Raw genomic sequence first — 24,104 nt, 5'->3', positions numbered from 1 at the left:
CTAGTTCCACCATATTGTATGTATTTGTACAGCGTGCTCAGATTCACGGATGGCTGCCGTCGGAGTGGTCCGGCGGGGCGGTCAGTGTAGTTTTGTTCACACTTTTGCTCCATTGCACTCGGACATGTACTTTTGTTATTGGCTGTTTTTCTGCACCGAGTTACAACATGGTGTGGAATCGCATATTTACTTATCTCACATACTTCTCTTATCTGATCCTAGTTGCCGATGTTTGCATCTTTATACAATGTTACTTTGTAACTATGTCTTTAGTTTTGTGCTACGCCATTCTTGTTTTAGACCCCCCCTGATCCCACTGATTTTGTAATTATAAATGGAGTAGTCTTTTTGGATTGTTGTAGGTCTCTTCACACTTAGGCTGGGTCCACACGGGGCGGATTCCCGACGGAAAACTCGCGGTTTGGCCGCAGCGAAAAACCGTGAGATTTCTGCTGGGAGAACCGCTGCTTCAAAACCTCGCTCTTCTGCTGCGGCCGGCGCTCCCATAGAGGAGAGCGCGGCCGCAGCGGGGAAAAAAATGAACATGCTGCTGTCGGCAAATCCGCACCGCAGCGGCGGCTTCTGCCGGCTTAGCCGCAGCGGATTTGCCATCCCGTGTGGACGAGATTTCTGGAAAATCTCGTCCACATGGCTGGCTAATCCCGGGATTAGCAGCCGCATGCGGATTTTCCGCAGCGAAATTCTGCACGGAATTTCCACGGCAAATCCGCCCTGTGTGAACCCAGCCTTACAACTCTTACTTAGGCTCACATGCGCGGATTCCTATTGCAGAATCCGCATGGAGGATCTGTGGCAAAGTGCGGGCACTGAAAAGCATTTAAAATTGCTTTTTCGCTCACACATATGCGAACTGCGTATTCCTCGAGCGGAGATAAAATCGCAGCATGCTCTATTTTGCCATGGATTCCACACGGACGCCCTCCATCGAGTCAATGGAGGCTATCAGACCCGCTGCCTATATGCAATTAACTTTGCGTATGGGCAGCAGGTACCCGCGTATGGGCAGCAGGTACCCGCGTCATTGCTAAGCAACGTGCGGGAAATAGAAACTTTTAAAAAAACAAAAAACTGTACTAAGCATGACTGACGGTGAGCTGCCGTGGTAAGGTAAGCAGAGTCACCAGCCAGAATTCGCTGCGGGCCTCTTAAATGTGGAATCCTGTCCCCCCATGTCAGCCCGGCCTCATACTAAACACAGTCCCTTCCCTGGTGTACTGTGGACAACCAGATATACGTGTATCTAAAGGTTGTTGACTTCTCGTTCGTCGTCCGGTTTCTGAAGGATGTACCGTTCTCTGTCAACAGGCGGTATCCACTCTGAACCGCTGCCTGCTTACTGTGAATGGAGGCGGGCGGGCTGGAACGATCCCTGGCGCTCGCCTCTATTCACTCAGCGATGCTCGTTCCTGTGTAAAAGCACAAGACTGATTATTGTTGGGACGCCCTGCCTGCCATCTGCTGCCCACCATATGGCCCCCTTACACACCCCTGTAGACCCATCCTATATGAAGGACTACGCTCCCTCAGTGCTGCTGTTTCTGTATTGTTATGCAAGGTGACAGCTTAATGTCTACTGTAAATAATTTAGTCCACATTATATTAGGAACTGTTGGCCTCTTAATACATTCGGCATCTTACTCCAGCAGACTGGTGTATGCAGCACCCGTCTGAAAGCAGTGGTTCGAGGTTTTTTTTTTTTCCATAAAACATGTTGCCCATGCAACAGCATAACAAACAGGCATATACTCTCCTCTCCCATCTCCCGCTCCACTGCTCGGTCCTCTGCCCCGTGTTTGTGCAGAGGTACGTCCCAGGCTGCTGCAGCCTGTAAGCATGACGTCACAGGAGAGATGCGGAGCAGTGGGGCGCCAGGAGAGATGAGTATATGCCTGTTTGTGATGTTACATGGAGAATGTTTTTGAAAAAAAAAAAAGTCTCAGGCAGCCTCCTTAATAAATTTGCCCCCATAGTGTGACTCTATCCTTGCAAGGATGAAGAGAGCCGTTCATCTCCCCTGACAATTCTGTTTTAGTTAGTATTAGAATACAAGTAGTAGCATTCTCCATTAATAGGGTTTTCTGAGGAAAATACTATTGATGACCTATCCTCAGGACCGATCAGCTGATTGTGCGCCCGCTGAGATCGCTGCAGACAAATAGGTTGGAGCAGAAGCCACGGCTCCACCCCCTGTGTAGTGGCCACTGCTTGTAATTACAAGCGCAGCTCTCATTGAAATCAATGGAAGCCATGCCTGCAGTTACAAGTGCCGGCCACTACACATGGGTCAGAGCAGCGGCTTCCTCTCCAACCCCTGTATATTTATGGCTCTGTCGGCGGACGAGCAATCAGCTAATCGGTTACGATCCCACGCGGTAGACCCTGGATGATCAACTATTGATGACTTATTCTAAGGATAGATCATCAGTCGTATTGTCCCAGGAAACCCTTTAAAGTCACATGAAAAGTACTAAACTACAATGCACAGTGTTTCACTTTGTGGTGGTCAGTGGCTGCAAGCTTTGACTGTGTGATATTTTCCCGTAGACTTCTCTGTAGAATTAGAGCCATGCAAATAAGTGATGGATTAGTGCTCTACGGCGCCACCTGTTGGAATGGTAGCTGCTGAGTGAGTATCTGACCTTTTAACAGGCGGCCTTGTAACATGACTAGGGATTTCCGCCAAACCAGAATATCATTGTACAGAACTATTGATGAGGGCTGCTGCCCCTCTTCATCGGTGTTCAGTGGGGTCAACTCACCTGGGATCTGAGGAAGAGGAGAAAAATGGCAGAAAAATGCATATTTTAAAATAAGAAATGCTGAAGTTTTTAGTGTTTTTTACAAGCATTTAAAATTGCTGAAAGAGCCTTATAGAGAGTTCACACCGACTACAACAAAGCAATACGATGCATGGGCTGAAACATGAGGAAGTGAGGGGCAAAAACTTGTCAAAAAAGCAATTAACCCTTAAAGATATGACCTATTCTGGCCTTCAGGCGATTTCCCCCCCCCCCTCTCCTATTTTTTTTTTTATTCCTGTGCCAGCCCAAAGCCATAGCTTTTTATGGAGAATGAGTTGTATTTTTCAGTAGCAGCATTTTGGGGGGAATAATCATAATCATCACCACCACCACCCCATCATCCACCACCACCCCATCATCCACCACCACCCCATCATCCACCACCACCCCATCATCCACCACCACCCCATCATCCACCACCACCCCATCATCCACCACCACCCCATCATCCACCACCACCCCATCATCCACCACCACCCCATCATCCACCACCACCCCATCATCCACCACCACCCCATCATCCACCACCACCCCATCATCCACCACCACCCCATCATCCACCACCACCCCATCATCCACCACCACCCCATCATCCACCACCACCCCATCATCCACCACCACCCCATCATCCACCACCACCCCATCATCCACCACCACCCCATCATCCACCACCACCCCATCATCCACCACCACCCCATCATCCACCACCCACCCCATCATCCACCACCCACCCCATCATCCACCACCCACCCCATCATCCACCACCCACCCCATCATCCACCACCCACCCCATCATCCACCACCCACCCCATCATCCACCATCCTTTGTATAGCGCCAACATATTCCGCAGCGCTTACATAGACAGGGGGAATACAGAAAGAGAAAAGTACAAACATTACAGAACCACGGTTGCATAGTAGTCAGCTGATGGAGACAATAGGGGTGTGGATCCTGCTCCAACAAGCTTACATGCTACAAATAATGGGGTGATACAGAAGGTAAAGGGCTGGAGATGTGCAGGTATGGTGAGGTGGAGAGTGAGGGGTGATATACACATAGACAATGGTCAGACATTTAGCCATGTGACGGCAGGATCATTATGACTGCAGGAGCGGTTTATGGTGGCTAGCAGGGATTGCAGTCAGTAAGTAAGGGAGCATGTTATCAGGCGGAGTACAGAGGGGTTTGTTTAGGGTATCGGTATGCCTACCTGAAGAGGTGCATTTTTAGAGCACGCCTGAAGTTCTGCGAGTCCTGGATTGCTCGGGTAGCCTTTGGTAGTGCGTTCCAGAGGACCGCTGCTGCTCTGGAGAAGTCTTGGAGGCGGGAATGAGAAGTTCGAATTAAAGGGGCGCGCAGTCTGGTTTCGTTAGCAGAGCAGGGGCTGGGTGATGTATTGAGATGAGGGATACAATATAGGGGGGCGCTGCGCTGTGGAGGGCTTTGTGGATGAAGATAGCGAGATTGAATTCTGTATTTAACGGGCAGCCAGTGCAGTGACTGGCACAGGGCAGAGGCGTCCGAGTAGCGGCTGGACAGGAAGATGAGCCTGGCTGCCGCATTCAGGATGGATTGGAGAGTGTAGAGTCTGGTGCAGGGGAGGCCGATCAGCAACGAGTTGCAATAATTGAGCTGGGAGTGGATGAGGGCAACAGTGAGCATTTTTAACGTGTGTACAGTGAGAAAAGAGCGGATTCTTGCGATGACCTATTGACTACAAAATGCTAATTAATCTCAGGATTCCGTTGCGGCTATTCTTCATTGACGCGATTTTCAGCTGTGATGCGGCCGGCGTACAAATGCATCGTCCGTGTGAATAAGGCCGTAGGGTGCTTTTACATGAGACGATCTGTCGGGCTCTGATGTCAGACAGTCATCCTAGTGATGGTCGTTCATGTGCTATACTGGAACGATCATCGCTAGCGAATGGAGGCGGAGCGGCCGGGGATCGCCCACAGTAAACAGGCAGCCATTCATAAATGAGTGACCGTCTTTTCACACGGGCCGATCGTCACACATAAGACTGATCGATAAGGGTTCAGATTCTCACTTTTCTCACTTTCAGCTAATTTGTGATATGTTATATAGACATATGAAAAGTATTGATCAGTGGGGTCCCGCTGCTGAGACCCCGGCTGATCCCTACAATGAGGGGTCTGCAACACTTACCTGAGCACTGTGCCCCATCAGCTGTCTTCGCTGCTTTTCTATACACTCCCTAGAAGTCCGTCTTCATCTGCCAGAAGCAGCCTAAGAGTAGCGAAGGCAGCCGATGGGGCACGGTGCTCAGGTGAGCACTGCAGCCCTCTCGTTCTAGCGATCAATAGGGGGCTCTGCAATGGGACCGCCACTGATCAATACTTTTGACATGTCTCTAAGTTAGCTTAAAATGTAGTTAGGCCCAATGTCCACAGGTGGATGTGATTTGCGGAATCCAAGCAGGGCACCGTGCGGTAGATCTGCAATTCAAGCCGCCCCTAGGGAAGCATGGGCGTCCGCACCTGAATTAGAGCATGCGGATTTGTTTTGCCGATCTTTTGATGCGGAAAATAAATTTCACTGTGGTTCCCGCACGGACGGCTTGCATTGAAGTCAATGGAAGCCGACCAATCCACTCCTGTTCGTAGCTGACACTGCAGAGACCAGGAGATAAAAAAAATAAATCATCTGTATTGTGCTTGTCCGACGGTGATCGGTGCGGGCCATTCACAGTACTGATGTCCCGGAAGAATAGAGATCAGCGTGGACACTGCCGCCTGCAGACATGGGTACGCAGGGTCGTCAGCCGCGGGCAGGGTCTGATTCTGCTGTGGGCTCCCGCATGCGGAATCCGACCCGCCCGTCGTTAAGACGTCTCGGGTCACTGGACTGTGCTGTCATGCATTACGAATTTCTCTACCACAATTGTAGTGCGGTGAACAGGTGAGATCTGAAATCCTGTTCCTTGATTGGAAATAGGACAGTCCTATTTTTAGGAGGAGTATTGATGAGTAACGGTGGTTTGACATGGGTAGATAATGAGCACGGACTAATAATGACCTTGTCGATGATCCCTCATTAATTATGATTCCATAGATGGATAGATCAGCAGTGTGGCAATCAGCTTCACAGGTCCCGTCTCCCCAACCTCCGGCGGCAGCATCAGAACTATCATCACAGTCCTCCTGGTGCAGAGCTTCTCCCCTAGCTCCTGCGCACTCTACTGGGAGCCAGAGACGGGAGAGCAGTTAGCCAGGACTTTAAAAGAAGATGGCTTTGATGCTTCCTCCAGAGGTTGGATCTGAGGGCTGTAGATTTCAGGGGCCAGAGAGGGGCGTTGTCATATGTGTGGGGGGCATTATCACTGTGGGGGTACCGAGAAGAGGGGGTAACAGTGTTGTCATTTTAAGAATTTAGGCTACGTCTACATGAGGGGGATTTGCTGTGGAATTTTCTGCAGGGGAAAATCTGCAGGGAATCCACATCACAAAGTCTGCTCCCCAATCTGTGCCGCTGGCTGTGGATGTCACCCCCTCATTTAGAAAGGGGAATCCACACTGCAGATTCACTGCTAAAATTGACAGGCTGCAAATTTTAAATTCTGCACACTTCAATTACCGCTCCGACTTAGGGTTCTCTCTTCCGCATATTACACTTTTGGGTTTTGCGCTCTTAATACGCGGTAATAAACTATACATTACTTTCAGCGGTGCCTCTCATACACAATGTGCGCAAAAAAGAAGGCAGCATGCTCTATTTTGGAGCTTATTACACGCCAGCATAGTGTATGAGGATTTGTCGGCACAGTGCATTGTATACTGCTGCATGCTACCTCCACGGCAAAAACGCCCACGGTGTGCAGGAGAAAACACCCCTGTGGGAGGGCCATCAGTGTGGAATGTTTCTTCAGCATGTGGACAAGATTTAGAAAATCTGCCCCACGCTGTTCTAATGTAAATGGCGTAGATTTTATGTGCGACAAACATGCTTCGTGTGTACAGGGCTTTACAAGTATCTCCCGTAGTTCCTGCCAAGTTCCATGAGATGCTAAAGCTGCTGAATGCAGGCTGTAACAGCATAACTCTGAAAGCACAATACACTGCAGTTATGAAATACTGCAGTGCATCGTGCAAGCAGTTGCATAGTAAAGCCCCTTAAAATCCCAATGTTCAAAAAACAAAACCTTTTCTCATTTTTTTGGTTAAAAAAAAAAAGTTGTATGTTTTTCTTTAAATTTTCTTATTTTTTTGGATTCAATTTCACAAATAATTTTTTTAGGTTTTTCAATACATTATAAGAATGCGCTCACACGTCCATAGGCGCAAAACGCTGCGTGAGTCACACCGCGTTTTACAGCTTTGGAGCCAGCGTACTGACGCATATGGCGGCAGGATTGTACTGCACATGATGGCGTATCTCGCGTACGCTGTCATACACCGCCCACCAGTTGCTTCGAAATGTAATTCTGTATGGGCGCTTGTATATACGCACCCATAGAATCCTAGACTGATAGAGGATTCGCCAAATCATCCCAGAGAGATGTTAGTCCAGCCTTTGTTTAAACAATGTGTCTTATTACGCGTATCTACACTGCAAAATAGAACATACTGCGTTTTCTATTGCGTTCACGTATTACGCAATGCCGACTCATTAATGTGAGCGGAACTGCATAAGGCAATGTCATTGATTGCCTGCGAGTGACATGTATTACATAGGTGTACAGCGTTAATCATACGCCCGTGGCTGCCTATGGGGCGTTACATGGTGCCACTGAAAAAAGAACTTACAACGATGTCGATAGAAAACTAACGAGCTTCTGGCATCTGAAAGTTGGGGATGACAGAACGATGCTGCGGCAGGAAGTGGTTACGCCATTGCTATACAACATCTTCCTATAGTGTGTACCGAGGGTGGTGGTTGAGGGGTTTGCGCTCTGTGACGAATCTCACTGCCAGATGCAATTTTCCTTCAGGTGATGATTAACTGGATACATTGTTACTGAGCTGGTAGAGAGCGCTGAGACTGTCCTGCGCAATAAATGTTGCCGTGTGAAGATTACATTGGTGAATGTTGTTTTATTAGCATTACTGCATCTTGCCATCATGCATTGTGTGCCTCAGAAGCTGTGAGAGTAACATTCATGGAAAATAGACAACTGACAAACAAGCGTCACCAACCACTTCCCTTTTGCGGCAGACGAATGCCCTTTTAATAAAAATTGCTTCTCACTTGATGAGATTATCAGTATAGACTAGAATGCACAACCTTCTTCGGTGTGATGGCCGCATTGTCATATACTTCTACTTAAAAAGCGCCACAAAAATACCCCTTACCAGGAGTGACATGAAGCACCCTTCCAGCACCAGTGCACCTCCCAGGAGTGCCACGAAGCGCCCTTCCAGCACCAGCGCACCTCCCGGCAGTGCCACAAAGCGCCCTTCCAGCACCAGCGCACCTCCCGGCAGTGCCACAAAGCGCCCTTCCAGCACCAGCGCACCTCCCGGCAGTGCCACGAAGCGCCCTTCCAGCACCAGCGCACCTCCCGGCAGTGCCACGAAGCGCCCTTCCAGCACCAGCGCACCTCCCGGCAGTGCCACGAAGCGCCCTTCCAGCACCAGCGCACCTCCCGGCAGTGCCACGAAGCGCCCTTCCAGCGCACCTCCTGTCAGTGCCACGAAGCACCCTTCCAGCACTAGCGCACCTCCCGGCAGCACCTTATCGGCCTCTTACAGCACTGTTATAACATATCGGTTGCCCCAAGTCCCTCCCCATGCAGCAGTGAATCTCTCCAACAGCCCCTCCTCCCTCCCAACATTTGCCCCTTACTAACTATCGAGTGCTTTCTATCACTGCAGAGGATGGCACTCATTGATTAATACAAGCTTCAGTCACACGGACAAGGCCTGTAAGTGTGTGACAGGAGCCTATGGTAACAGCTGAGGAAAGGGCTTATTTAAGGCGAACAGATTTTCCCAGGGTCAAAGTGGGACAAAGGGGTGTGGCCAGGGGCGTGGCTTATCACTGCCTGTGATTTTTACCTCTGTCATTATAAAAAGTACAAGGCCATTTTAAAAAAGACAAGGGGCAAAGTTCTGCATCCAAAAAACTGTCAAAATCCGTCCCATTGCTGCACTCCCCCTCACGTCCTCTGTTGGCTTCCAGCTGTCAGTGCTCCTCGGCTTCCGGTTCCCAGCGACCTGTAGTGGCCTCGCCTGACCAGTGTCTCCACACCTGTCCAGGCCGTTAAGAACAAGAAGCCATGAGTTCTGGCTTTTGCATCTTCCTCCTCGCCTAACGAGGGTTCTTAGAGCACCAGAGGACAATTTTTTTCCTTCATTTTGCTGCTGTGTATCCATTTTTCTATGCTGCTCCTCATCTCGGCGCTGCTGTAGAAGGAAATGTGCGCACCTGCAGCATTGCCTCCTCTCTTCTCCTCTCCTGCGAAACCAAGGGGGAGACATCAGGGAAGGAGGACACCGGATGCACACACTGCCGTCAGTGTGTACAACTCGCAGCAGCACCAGTAAGTGATTAATGGCTGGGGAGCCGCGGCACTTGGCTGGTAATCACCTTCACGCTGACCCGGCGTCCTGGAAAAAGTGGGACAAAAGCAAGACAGACGCCCTGAAAGTGGGACAAATTGCTATCACGCTTGGGACCCTAGGTAAAGCAGGACACAGGGTTCTGAAGCAGGACTGTCCCGCCTAAATCGGAACGTTTGGTCACCTTACCTTATTGAACGTCTGCAGTGGCTGGTCGTAGCAATTTTTTAGAAACCTAGCTGATTGCTGTCTAGCTGTGGGGGAGTTGCAGTTAGCGGCAGCACAGAAATGGGTTGTACACCCATAGTTTACACTAATTCACTATATGCTAGGACTATGTAAGTGGGGGGAAAAGGAGGTGGAGCACCCCGTGGTGGTGTATGTAGACTAGATATTGTCACTGGGGTCCCAAGCGGGGTCTTGGTGATTTGTGTGGGGGGTGCTGCCAACCAGAGTTGAACCTGTATGAAACTGATGGGAAAACGTAGATAGAACTGCTGGATTATGGCGCAAACTTCAAAAACAAACTTATTGAAGAATCGGTTAATTAGAAGGAATTTTTTATTAGATGAAATTGAAAGCCAGCAAAAAAAAACGTGTTTTGAAGACAAAGCATCTTCCTCAGCTTGGTTGGGTTAAAGCACAACCATAGCTGTAAGAGGATGCTTGGTTATGCATAGGGACTCAACAGGGAAGAAGGCACCACAGCTGCAGGGATACATTGTCGAGCCGCTGCATGTTTGTTTGTTTTTTATGGCTTTTAATTTCGTACAATAAAAAATTCTTTCTATCAAACTGGTTCTTCAATAAGTTTTTTTTGTATTTTTGTATTTTTTTTTTTTTTTTTGTAGGGTTGTGCCATAATCCAGCAGTTCTGTCTACATTTTTTGGTATTTGTGCAGTTTTGGATACAGAGAAATTTCAAGTCCTTCCTTTTTAGTTTCCCATATCTCATGAACTCACTTCTGGTTTTGGCTAAGAAAAAGAAGAAGAAAAAAAAATTGCCACAAAAATCTGTATGAAGCCACCGTTTTACAGGATGGAGCAAAACTAGACAGATTTACGAATACTGTCTGATAGTTGGTCAGTGTTAAGCTGACGCATTTTAAGTCGGTGTCTATTGCTGAATAATAATCTTTAGATTCAGTCTTAACTTTATACCACCTATTAGTCCACCAAAGTTGTCATACGTTTTTGGTGCACAAGGTCACGTTTAGGCCATGGCCCCCGGTTGCACAGAGCTATACCCTTTCTTCAGACTAAAGACCGATGATTGCTAAAAAAATCACTAAAAGGCGAACGTTTTAGCGATAATCATTGCATCTGAATGTGCGGCCATTGTGCACGTTTTGTGCACTGCTAGCTGATCGTTAAATTCAGTCCAACCTAAAAATCGTTGTTCAGCCTTCCTTATCAGCAGTACTCCACGGGTAGTGCTGATAGCATTGCTTTTCCCCTGGAGAACAAAGGAGCTGAAAGCAGATAGGAGCCCTCAGGCTATTAACTGCATTCAGCTAAGGCTTCATTTACACACTTAATTGCTCTTAAGTAGCAAAGTAGCTACTAAGCTTTGAGCAATCATTTTGCATAAACTACTGTCACTCAAACTCTCGTTTGAGCGATTTCTGAGGACTCATCGGCCCATGAAAATGGGCCTTTAGTGGAGATAGTGACTAAAAGAGTCTACAACAAGTCATAAATGTGGTACTAAGCATGTAAGACTGCTTCCTGGCACCGGTTACATCCGAAAACTGTTGCATTTTCAATAGTAATTTTGCCCCAATCTGTTTCAAATGAATCTGTACAATGGCATCCATGTTCGAAGAAGAACAATCGTGACCGCAGATATGCCAAGAGGTATCTCTCCTGGTCATGTTCCTCGCCACTCTTTACATGTAGCAGCCATAATAAAATGGACTTGATGACTTATTAAATCCCATTGATTTTTACAAGAGCCGCAGCGGTGGCTAGACAGGGGTCAGATGAGCAACTTCTGCTCTGTACCTGCCTGTTTCAGCCAGGGTCCCAAGGGGCATTACGCAGCCGATCAACTATTGATAACCTATCCCTGGTATTCCCTGGAAAACCCCTTTAAAGCAATGCTTCAGTTTTTCCTATCCATTTGTGTACATGACAGCTGCCGTCCGCCTCTGTTTCCATTGGAGTGTTGGCAGGCACAGAGATGTATATTTGCTTACCTTATATAGTTAATTTCTTACAACAGGTACTCTTTCCCTTAAGGGGAAGCTTGCAGAAGCTTGTTAGCGCCTCTTTGTTTAGCCCAAGATGCACATGTAATGTTTGTTTTGGATGGTTGCACAAAGCAGATGAACAACCTGAACGTTGGCCAAGCCACAACGCGGAGAAAGGAGCCAAGGCTTGTGTATCTCCTATTGAAGAAAAGCCGAAACCTATGAACAGCGCTGCTAGTAGTATCCAGCATGAGGACTGATTCAATAATGGGATACTTGTTTAAATCTGCATCCGTTCCAGGTCTAAACTAACATTAATGGAACCTACTATGTGTCTAAGGGCTTTTTACAAGGTCCAATTCCTTCCCGTTTTAAGGCTGGGTTTGCATCAGTGTATTGTTTTCCGATCCATCCTAAGAGCATCTGCAGGCCTGCCATCCCCAGCCCAAAAGAAAAACGAAAAAACAAAAACAACTTTTTTTCCTACCTCCTATTTCCTGCACTGTGCTATACGGGGTGCAGGTGTAAATGGATGCTGTTTATCTTCAGTTTAATGGGTCTGTTGAATACAATTGCGCATGTGTAGTTGTAAAATAGCGCTGCATTTCCGAAAGGTAAAAAAAGTCGAATTCATTAAAACGGATCATAGCTGATGTCTCACTGATGGAAACAGATGCTATGTCTTTTTTATTAGGTCTGTTTGCATCAGTTAGACATCCATTCCGACAGCCGAGCCTTAATGAGCGCCGACTGACAACATAGTACATTGATCGGCGCTCATTAAGCGGTCTTACACGGACACATTCTCAATGGTAAGGCTACAGAAAACTGTTGGTCCCCATACAATTTTCTTTCATAGGCTCTACATTTTCCTGTTTATGCGGGACTATGCGCTCCTGATGAGGGAACTTCAGTAATGCCGCATAACAAATCCAATCGGCCAACAAACCACTTCCCCTTGTCGTCTGGCTGATTGGAGGCATATTCGTATTCGGGTAGATGTTCATGTCCGATGTCCTTACGGGAACTCTGGTGTCGAAGCCTCTGCTTCCATCCCGGTTCTGCCACTGGGTCATGTGGTATGGACAGACGGTCTGTGCCCACCATGTCATTACACAGCCAATACACAGATGGCAGCTGGCTTAGTTATTGAAGATGACTCCCCCTCTAATGACCTGATGAGAGTCCATACCATGTGACCCGCTGCAGGATGAAAGTGGAGGTTCCAACACCACAGCTCCAGATTTCGCTTCTCTGGACAATGCCTTTTAAGCAAAGTTTACTTTTTTTCACCCCTTCAGGTTCCAGTTGCACATTGTTTCCGACCTCCAGGACATTACAAAAAGAAGTTTTGTACAGTTTGTCGAAAACTTCTGGAAGATAGTTTGGCTTTAAGATGCGAAGGTAAATGTGTTACATTTTTTATTTCTTCCCCCTGTTGTGAGAGTTAAAAAACAGAATTTCTAAAAGGCATTTATTGGGCAAAACACAAAAGCCTATTTTTATGGAAAAAAGAGGGTATTTCCCCAAATATACACAGTGGTGATTTTGTGGCCACTGACCTACCGCCGCATGGCAAGTAAACTGCCGTGCCATGATGTGTTGCCCTTCTAGTAACACATGCTGGCAGTCATGGCTCCACCACATCTCTGGCTTCATGTGTTTGTGCCTTGCTATAGATACATGTCTAAGGAGCATGGTTTAATTGTATAGAACAAAGTGAAGGCAAGCACAAACATCAATGTAAATATTTATTAGGCTGCCTGTCCACGGGCGAGTTTGCATTGTGTTCCCTGCGGCGATAATCCGGCTGCGGGGAACGCAGTGAAAGCTTTCCATAGCGTTGCTATGTAGAGCGCAGCCGCCCTGTCCACGGGCAGAGAATGATTGCAATTGTCCACTCGCTGCCGGCAAATCGCAGCATGCTGCGATTTGCCGCGGCCCTCCGCTGTCGGCCTATCTGTCAGATAGGCTGTCCTGCGTAGATCCGTCTGCTGGCTCCTGCTCCAGGGTGGTGACTCCCGTGGCGGAGATTCGCCATGGGATACCGCTACGCCCGTGGACAGGCAGCCTTAGTTAAAGTGCATTCAGACGGAACGGTTATGGTTCAAAAGAAATCGCTGGATTGTGTGGATAATCTTTCAGTGTAAACACAGCCAGCGATCGAACGCAAGACAATAATTTTTTCGCCTAGCGTTCATTTCATGCAAGCATTAAAATCATTGTTTGGTTTATCCCTTTGCAGTCTAATTTTAGATTCTGGGTTTCCTAGGGGGCTTTGTCTTTCTGCCATTATACAATGCTGCCATCTGCTGGCTAGAGCCAGTACTACGGTATAGGACATGCTGGAGAGGCCTCCGACAACAGAGCCGCCAGTAAACTACAGAAAGAATACCCTGCCGGACGTCTTACGACATCAGAGCTGTACAGGCTTCAATCAGAATGTCTTTAGACGTCAGACAGTGGATTGGAAAGGGTTAAAATACCAGTTGCTCAGCTGTTCTTCACTGGTACAGTGAATATGAATGAACGATCTAGCGAGTGAACGATCCAGCTGCCTATTTAAGCAGACCGTTAACCCTTTCCAATCCATTTATTTTTTTCTCACCCATTCTCCCCAGCTCCAAATAAATTGGAGCTGGGAGAATGGGTGAGAAAAAATACATTTTCCCTGCACCCTCCTGATCTGACAGAGTTCAGGAGGGTGCAGGGAGGGACCTGCTTACCTGACCGGCGTCTTGTGCATTCTCCTTCTGCCTCCCGGCTCGGCGATCATGTGACCGCTGGGGTCAGGTGACACCTGGCGGTCACATGATCGCCGGGTCGGGAGACAGAAGGAGAATGCACAAGACGCTGGTCAGGTAAGCAGGTCCTTGCACGGTGCAGGCTCCCGGCTCGGCGTTCATGTGACCGCCGGGGGTCAGGTAACACCGGCGGTCACATGATCGCCGGCCGGAATCTATGCATTGCATAGCGCTAATTGAGCGCTATGTAATGTATAAAGAAGTGGGCAGAAAGGGTTAAAAACCCTTTCTGCCTTCTCCTCTGGGTCCTCGATGACGACCAGTAAAGGAGTGCATCTGCACCCGATGTGCCTGACGATCGGGTGCAGATCCACTCCTGCACTGCAGTGTCGGGCCTGCCCCGACATCGGAGCTGTGGAGGAAAATGATGATGTCGGGGCAGGCCCGACATTGGACTGGAAAGGGTTAAAGCTATAAATGGCTACATGTAAGAGCCCCCCAGCGCTGTCTGCTCTGGATACTTTGTTACAGCTGTCAGTAGTCCTGGCCCCGGATCTGGGATGTCAGAAGCGCTGGATCTGCTCCGCTTGGCTTTCCTGTGAAATTGGAGGCCCCATTCTTGGCGAGGAAGGCTAAAGTGCTTCTTGAGATTTTCATGAAGTCTGGGCAATGTGGTGTGAATTAATCATTACTCACTCTATAACTTATTTATGCAATTTGTTCTATGCTGTTCAAAAACCGGTTTGTTTTCACCATCTGACTTTGTGTCTATACTGGGTTTCATTTTGACACCGGAGTTACTCTATTAGATGGCGAACCGCAAATATCTCCAATTCACTTTGTATCGCAGTCATTCTGCCGTCTCCTTACATTGTTCAGTAGAAGTAATTAGTTTGGCTTAAAATACATCCCAAGCTTATTGATGATGCTGCATTTTGTCACATTTCCTGCTGCATTGTTATATCTGTGCCATTATGAGCTGCTTCCAGTTGTTACCGTGTTGTCAGTCTGTTAAAGGGGGTTTCTGGGACTTGATCATTGATTGGCCACCAGTATCAAATCAGTGGGGGCCTTAAGGCCCATTTACATGGGTCGATTATTGTGCAAAAATTGTTTAAAAGAATGAATTTGCGCAGTAATCGTCGCGTCTAAATGCGGAGCCATTGTGCTCTATTCGTTTCCCGCATAGAACGTGAGGCACTGAGCCAGAAGTCAGCGAAAACCCAGCGGTGGTCTGCCTTTCTACACGCTCTGCATGAGCGCTAACAACCTAGCGGTGACGTCGGCGCTCCTGCAGTCGTTTAGACTGTCGTCCCGGTTAAATGGGACATTACTCCCAGCATATTCACCAATCAGCTGATTGAAGGGGCTAAGGGGCTCAGGTAAGTGCTGCAGCCTCTCTGTTTTGTTTTTTTTTGTTTTTTTTTTTAAAGGGACAGCTCCATACATTGGCCCTTGTCCAAGTACTATGGCTTCTTTACCCTGTTGGAAGTTGGATCGTCGATTTGTCACCTATTTGATGTTACTGGCTACCCTAACAACAAGCCATCAGTATTAGAACCCTGGAAAAACACCTTTTAAAACCTCTGCAAGAGATAATCAACAAGCCAATTGTATCACACAGGCATTTCCTCTAGGCTAAGTGCTAAACATTCCCTTGGGTTCATACATATGGTAACAATTGACAGAGTATGTTACAGAAAATTCATATGGACCATAGGAACCATTAGACTGAATGTTCATTGACTTCTCTGGGACAGTGTTTTAGGCATGCTCTGTGAGCTGTGACCATCACACATTGTGAATGGTGGGTCCTGTGGTATCTGTATATAGGTGTCACTTTTCATTGGAATCCTATCTGTAATGATAATGAGAGAACTATTGAAAAGTGATCTCTACAGCACAGAAAGTGTAAGGCCTAATGCACACGGCTGGATTGTATTGGGGAATCCGGAGCCAGCGTCTCACACTGGATTCCGCAGCAAATACCTGCCATAGGCATGCAGCGTAAAAGCGGGTTTTCATGCCCATAAGCGGAAATCGATTTCCCCCCCCCACTGATTGGGAAAAATTGCATCATGCTCTATTTTGAGCCGGATTCTTTGCGGACAGGTTCCATTGACTTTAATCGAAGCCATCCGACCTGTGGCCTTTTTGCAACCATCATTGCGAAAAGACCACGGGATCCTAGCGCCGGCGTGGCATTACCTGTACTGGTAATAAATATGGGAAATTAGAGAATGAATTACAAAAAATTCTCTACAAATGTTTTAACAGAAGAACTTCATGTTTTGATGATGCAAGGAGCTCTGGCAGTCTGATGGGACTCTTTTCTTACCTCTTGATGGACTTTTTTATACATCGATCTTAAGTCATAGGCGTTTTACCTCTAAAGAAACGTATCCTCTATCCAAAGGCTGATGTCTGATTGCTGGGGGTTCAACCATTAGAACCCCATTAATTCTGGGAAAGGCACACCCTGAATACCCAATGTGAATGGAGTCGCATTTCGCATGCTCACTCGCCTGCCACTACTTATTACTACTGTGAGATGAAGGGAGTTCAAGACATTCCACAGAAGTGAATACCATGGGGTCTACAGATGTAGCAGTCTCTAACTTTTCCGTGACAAGTTAACTTAAGCCATTAAAAAAAAACTATCATTCTCTTATCTTAACACAACAAAGTCATTGTGAAGTAATTGAACAGGTAATCAAACTCACAGAAAGTTACTCTAATGTGTCAAGAAGAAAAGGTGCTTTTAGGCCTCCTTCCCACGAACGGATTTCCGCCGCGTAATTCGTGGCGAAAATCCGTTGCGTTGCCCGCAGCTATTAGGTTCTATTGAACCTAATAGCTCAGGGCACACGGTGCGGAATTCCACCGCGGAATTCCGCACCGTGAAATCTCCCGTCCTCACCCGCGGCATGCTCTATTTGTACGCGCTGACGGCTTCCATTGCAGTCAATGGAAGCCGTCCGTTCACGCTATCTCCCGCTGTAACACAGCGGAAGATAGCATGAAAACACTTTCCTGCCTGCCGCCGCCGCGTCGCATGACGCGGCCGGCGCGTCACATGACACGGCCGGCCGCGTCATGTGACGCAGTGAGCGTGTCATGTGACGCGGCGGCGGTGGGCGGGGAAGCGTCATGCGGGAGCGAAGAGACCGGATCCGCTTGTAAGTATGGGGGCTCTGGGGGGCGCCGTGACGGGCTTCGCCACGCAATATTCTGCGGCGGAGCCCGTCACGCTCGTGTGCAGCCGGCCTTAGACACAAAGATGATAGATCAAAACATGGCTTTTGAGTGATCATTTTGCATATCTACTAATTGGTAATAATGCCTATTAGTACCAATTAGTAGTATGTGAGCTACCAGGAGCTGAATTTATTCAGAGGACCACCTGCTATTTTCTGAATAAATTCTTTGTTCTGCAGCGGGGCTGACAACTGAGAACAGCTGCGACAATTAAATCTAGCTGTTATCAGCCTTTTCTGGGCAAAGCACAGCATGCGGTCCTGCTGATCAGCTCTTCTGCCGAACGAAGGATTTTAAACTAAACTGAAAGATGGGCACATTTAAATGCAATGATTATCGCTCAGAAGCCATCTTTTGAGCGATAATCGTTGCGTTTAAATGGGCCTTAAGGTTAAACTGCTGCACATCACCTCGCTATTCACATGGGGAATTTGGAGAGTGCTGATTGTTTGGGGTCCCAGTGATTAGACCTCCATCAATCAGACATTTATCGCCTATCCTGTAGATGAGGGCTAAATGTATTTAATTGAAAAGCCCTTTAAAGGAACCTACTGCCCATTGTTTCCTAATCTCAGGCAGAGCTCCCAGCGCATTATGGTGTGCGCTCAGACTTGTCCTGGGATTCTGTCTGAATCATTGAAAAATAATCTTCAGACTGAACCTTAGGCTTTATAGATGCAAACTTTAGTCTGTTTGGTTTCCCTTCTTTTCCGTTTACTTTGGAGGAGGGAATAACGTAGTCGACTGTGGAACTGGCCTCAGCGTTGTACGGCGCAAGACGTCTGAGGCCAATAACTGGCTGCAGGGTTCATGTGGGTATACGGCACATCACTGCTGCAGCCACGTGACCCAAGCCGAGGGGGATCGAGGTAGTTAGTATGGCTTCTTTCGTTATTGTTAAACATTTTCTGCATTTACATTAAAAGCGGGGAACACAATTCAGGTGATTAGCATTCTAGTGGCAGGAGCGCAGCAGGAACTGAAAGAGGTGATTAAAACTCTTTGAACTTCATATTCAAGTCAATAAAACCACTCCTTATACTAATGGGAAAAATGCCAAAAGGAATAACAAATCAAAGCCAATGTGCTGAATCACCATGTCAAACAGCACTTGCGTATCTCTGGAGCAAAATACTCATAAGCCCTCTTGTTTGCTGGTAATGACCACTGGAGTGTTCAGCAATCCAAATGAAAAAACCAAAACCCACCTATAGTGAAATACCGCAACACCATTAAACTCCTACGAGGCTTTACTATACTTACAAAGGGTAAAAGAACACCAACATTAAACCTATAGCTTAGCATTTCTCAGTTTCTCTCCCTTTGAGCTTCTTCTGGGGCTGACCCCAACTTCAGAAGCAACCACTCACCACACCAGGGATCCCTCCATATGCCCAGTGAAGCAGAGAGAGGAGCAAGACTGGGCATGTGCGACCACCTTGGAGCATCTACTGAGCTGGACTGGACACAGCAAGGTTCTTCAGTAGAAACAACAGGTGGCGTTGTTCTAACATCAGCCCTGGAATATCTGGGGATAGAAACATTATATAATAAGTGTAAATACAAAAAATTGTAATTATGAATTTAACTACAAACAATACTTTTCATGGGTCAGACCTCTTTAAATACGGGGCAGTTTCTAATGTGGTTGCAGTTTTTCTCTTTGCATGTAAGTAGGATAAAACCGTGAATAAAGCGCGTAATAAATGCATTGGTAAGGACAAGCTGCAGTTTCTTTAACCTCACGGTGTATAATCAGATTTGTGTTAAAATCACTAAAACTAAAGCAACCCTCCTGTCAGGAGCCCAAAATTGATATGTAAGCGCTCTTTTACACGGAATGATATAGTTCAGTTTATTGCTGGAGCGTGCGAAACTGAGCGCTAATCGTTCAGTATAAACATCGCCAGCGACTGAAAGTCAAGCAATAATTAATTTGCTTATCATTCGTCATTCAGCTTATACAGGCATAAAAATCAAACGACGATCAGCTGGTGTAAACGGGCAGTCATTCATCTATAAACCACTCTCTTGTCTACCGTGAATGGAGGCGGGCGGGCGGAAGAGATCTCCTGTGCGCTCCGCCTCTGGTCCCTGAACAATTGTCCCATGTAAAAGGACCCTTTAACCCTTTCCAATCCAATGTCCGGCGTGCCCCGACATCATCATTTCCCTCCACAGCTCCGATGTCGGGGCAGGCCCGACACTGCAGTGCAGGAGTGCATCTGCACTCGATCATCAGACATATCGGGTGCAGATGCACTCCTGCACTGATCCTCATTGGGACCCCCGAGGAGAAGGCAGAAAGGGTTTTTAACTCTTTCTGCCTTCTCCTTTTCACATTACATAGCACTCAAGTAGAACTATGTAATGCAGGAGATTCCTGACACCCAGCGGTCACATGAACGCCAAGCCGGGAGACTGCACCGTGGGGGGACCTGCTTACCTGTCCGGCGTCTTCCGCATTCTCCCTTCTGCCTCCCAGCCCGGCGATCATGTGACCGCTGGGTGCCACCTGACCGCAGCGGTCACATGATCGCCGAGGCAGAAGGGAGAATGCGGAAGACGCCAGACAGGTAAGCAGGTCCCTCCACGGTGCAGTGAGCACCTGCACCCTCCTGAACTGTCAGTTCGGGAGGGTGCTGGGAAAATGTATTTTTTCTCATCCATTCTCCCCAGCTCCAATTTATTTGGAGCTGGGGTGAATGGATGAGAAAAATATAAATGGATTGGAAAGGGTTAAGGTACATTGAGACAGAATGATATCCTCCAAACATTTGTTAAAATGAGCGAAAGTGAACGATATCACCCAGTCTACTAAACATCAGCCAACAACTGAGTGATGTACGAGATTTGTTCGCTTCTCATTTGTCGTTCAGTTTCAGTCCGCATAATAATTATCGTTGGCTCGTTCGCTTCTCGTTACGTTTAAACACTTCTTGTTCAGTGTTTCACATGGGAACAGGAAGTGCTGAACGGGAAGTGAACGATTCTCAACAATGAGTCTACCTGTCTAAACGGGCTGCACGAGCACCGAGGAGTCGGTGATGACGTCATCAGCCCGTGCTAACGAGAATCGTGCGGTTCTTGTTCCGTCTAGGAGCATAAGTTTGTATGATCAAAGGATGATTACTTGCTATGTAACTGAGCTGAGATAAAGAAACCAGCCAAGGAGCAAGTCCTAAGGAAAAATAAATCATCCCTCGTAGGCGCTAATCATTTTGAGCTCCAACTGGAGAGTCACCTAAATAGAACGTTCTTGGCACTCTCCACTTTCCAAGGCATAAAGTCATGATGGAAAACCTACAAAACCCCCCAATTGGTAACATACGTGTCACGGAGTCCGTAGAGGACCTAAATATGTTGTGTTACTGTAAAGAAGTCCTTAGTAGGGTCTCTTGCTTTCAGAGTTCCGCTATATTTGTATTTGGTCTATTTCCCTTTCCGTGCAATAAGTTATCCTTTTTTCACCTTTTCTAGTTTGTGAACTCCATGTGCACACGGATTGTGTCATATTTACTTGCAGTGACTGTCGGCAGTGTCAGCATGATGGCCAACAAGACCATGTAAGTTCACTAAACTGCTTCATGTGTGTGTGGTTTGAGCTGCTGTTGCATGTTTTCACGTTGTAGCTTTTGGCTTATAAGGCTGGACTCACACGAGCGGGTCGGATTCCGGCTGTGAACCCAGCCTGTGACCCAGCGCTTAACTGTATTATGTATGACTGTGGAGGCTCGCAGGAATGCGTAACCCGTACACAATGTTAATTGCGAATGGGCTGTGGGTCACACGCCTCCATTGAGGGTGCCTGTGCAGATTTTGCTGTTGGAGCATTCTGCCGGTTTTCTTGACTTGTAGTGATGTTGCCATCCAATAGATGGTGCCGCATCTCCTTTCATGTGCAGGTTGTAGGAGAGATAAGACACATCATAAAACTGTCACATTCCTGAGCTCAGTGGACTGATTAATTAGTGTCTTAGCTCTGTTTGTTGTTTTAAGTTTTAAGTGCAAAACAGTCTCAAATTTCTGTGTGTGAACATTTGTATTTCAGTCAAGAGGGGTGTCCTCTCTGCATTTGTATATTATATATGTGCCCAATCCAAACCAGTCCCATTTGAGCCTGAGGAAGGATTAAGGCCGCCTGCACACGGGCGGAAATCCCGCGGCGGGATTTCCCGCTGGATTTCCGCCACTGAAAGCCTGCATAGGAGTGCATTACAATACGCACTCCTATGCAGACGGCCGCGGTTTGGCCGCGCGAAATCTCGCAAACAAACCGCGGCATGTCCTATTTTTGTGCGGGGCTCGCAGAGCCTCGCACAGAAACGTCACTCACCCGGCCGCCGGCTCCGGTCTGCGCATGCGCCGGCTGCCCCGCAGCCGGCACATGAAAGAGCCGGGGCCGCCGGGCGCGGGTGAGTACGCGCTGCTGGGGTCGGGTCCCGCGGCAAGAATTCTCGCCGCCGGATCCGTCCCGCTTGTCTGCAGGCGGCCTAATAGAGGAACCGAAAGCTTGCTGTACCATCATGTATTTTGTTAGCCATTAAAAGCTATCATATCTGCAGGATTACTTGGTGAGAACAATCACACTTTGCTCTACTGGCTAACACCGGACTAAACCCTTTTTTCTAAATTAGAATGGGTGCACCACTTAGCAGCATTAAACGGCGTCTTTCCCCGCTGACACCGGGGAATGACTGTGAGGGTAAGTGTAAAACGTATATGCCCAGACTCAGCGGCTCACCTACTTTTAACTTGTAAGCGTAGCTTGTAAGGCTAAAAGGTGACAGATGCCCTTTAGGGTATATTTACACAGGAAAGATAGGTTGTGGAATGCCCGTTGCGGAAAATTCTGCAGCATTTCTGCATCCAACACAGGTGTAGATTTTGACTCAAAACCGCCTGTGTGCCTGCCGCTTATTTCAGAAGATACAGCGCTCCTCTCCGTAGTCTTTGGCTGTCAGCGCACTGCTTCACTCGGTACCTGCCAGCCTCTAGTAAGTGCAGCGCTGCTGGTCAGTTGATGGCTCTTCTGCATCACTTGACAAGTGGCGCTGCACTCAGTACAGGGCGCCGGGTACCGGGTGAAGGAGTGCGCTGACAGCCGAAGACTTCGGCTAGGAGCGCTGTATCTTCTGAAATAAGCGGTGGCCATACTGCTGAGTTTGTTTAAAAATTGTTGTTAATAACTTCATGCTTTGCTCTGCAGTTTTCAACTGATTTGGCTTCTTCAGGTGAAGCATGTGATTAAGGGCTAATGCCCACGGCTGCATGTCACGCGGCGGAAATCCACTGCATTACACCGTAGCTATTAGGTTCTATTGAACTCAATAGTGTAATGTTCGCGCTGCGGAATTCTGCAGCATGAAATGACCCGCCGCATGTTCTATTGGCCGCGGGAATACGCACGGCCGGCTTCAATTGTAGTAAATGAAAGCCAGCCATCACGCTATACTTCCACGTTAGCACAGCGGAAGTATAGCGTGAATACGCTTCCCCGCCGGCCGCGTCACATGACACTGCTGGCGCGTCATTCGCTGTACTGCTCATGCGCGTCATGCGGGACTCGCACAGTAGATCTGGAGGGTGAGTATGGGGTCTTTCGGGGAGCGCCGTGACTGACTCCGCTGCGGTATTCCAAGTCCGTCACGGCGGTGGGCATGAGACCATAGTTAGTTCATCTTATCTTGTTTATTTGTACTATGCCTTAATATCAATAAAAACTGGAACAAATGCTGTTCTACATTTTTGACTGGTAGTGTGTGCATGTATGTATGTATGTATGTATGTATGTATGTATATATGTTACTTAATCTTTTCTAGGACACATATCATCATCACTGGCGAGAGGGAAACTTGTCTTCAAGTGCCCGTTGTGAAGTCTGCAAGAAAACCTGTGGTTCTTCTGAAGTTCTCTCCGGGATGAGATGCGAGTGGTGCGGCATTCAGGTATGGATTTAATTTATTCTTCACCTCTTAGAATAAAGCAGGGTTTATACAGAAGACTGCTGACTCGGCCCTCGCTATCTTCCCGGATTCCCTATGTAACATGCTTATTCAGCTCCTCCGATTGTGTTATTAAAGAGACCCCGCCATGTCCTCTGTCAGCCAGGCCAGCCGATCGCTGCAGTCTCGCTGATTCCAACATGGTCCTTCTTTCGTTTATACTCGCCTCTTATTGCATTGTATGGCTTCTTCTTAACAATATATAAAAATGTAACTATAAATATATTTAAAAAATGGTTATCCTAGCTACAGAATCACTGTGTGTGTTGGTGTGCATTAGAGATGAGCGAGCATACTCGGTAAGGCGATATACTCGAGAGAGAGAGAGCATCGCCTTTTTCGAGTACCTGCTGGCTTGTCCCTGAAGATTCGCGGGGGATGGGGGCGGCACAGGGCAGTGAGGGGGAGCTGGGAGGAGAGTGAGAGATCTCTCCCTCCCGATCCCCTCTGCAACCCCCACTCACCCCCGCGGCCCCCCCTAATCTTCAGGAACGAGCCAGCAGGTACTCAAAAAAGGCGATGCTCTCAAGTATATCGCCTTACAGAGTATACTCGCTCAT

General features: G+C 47.7%; 1 protein-coding gene across 1 annotated transcript in view; it reads left to right on the top strand.

Annotated features, from left to right (window-relative positions):
• DGKQ (diacylglycerol kinase theta) overlaps positions 1 to 24,104 on the top strand; it is a 123,164-nt gene that overhangs the window by 29,194 nt on the left and 69,866 nt on the right. Inside the window, exons 3-5 of the mRNA XM_066604481.1 lie at positions 12,838 to 12,940; positions 21,019 to 21,104; positions 23,362 to 23,487. Of these exons, the coding sequence (XP_066460578.1) occupies positions 12,838 to 12,940; positions 21,019 to 21,104; positions 23,362 to 23,487 (315 nt within the window). The remainder of the gene's footprint in view (positions 1 to 12,837; positions 12,941 to 21,018; positions 21,105 to 23,361; positions 23,488 to 24,104) is intronic.

Source organism: Eleutherodactylus coqui, chromosome 5, assembly GCF_035609145.1.
Source record: "Eleutherodactylus coqui strain aEleCoq1 chromosome 5, aEleCoq1.hap1, whole genome shotgun sequence".
Taxonomy (NCBI): domain Eukaryota; kingdom Metazoa; phylum Chordata; class Amphibia; order Anura; family Eleutherodactylidae; genus Eleutherodactylus; species Eleutherodactylus coqui.
The sequence above is the reverse complement of the archived record's forward strand: the minus strand, read 5'-3'. Positions and strand labels throughout refer to the sequence as shown.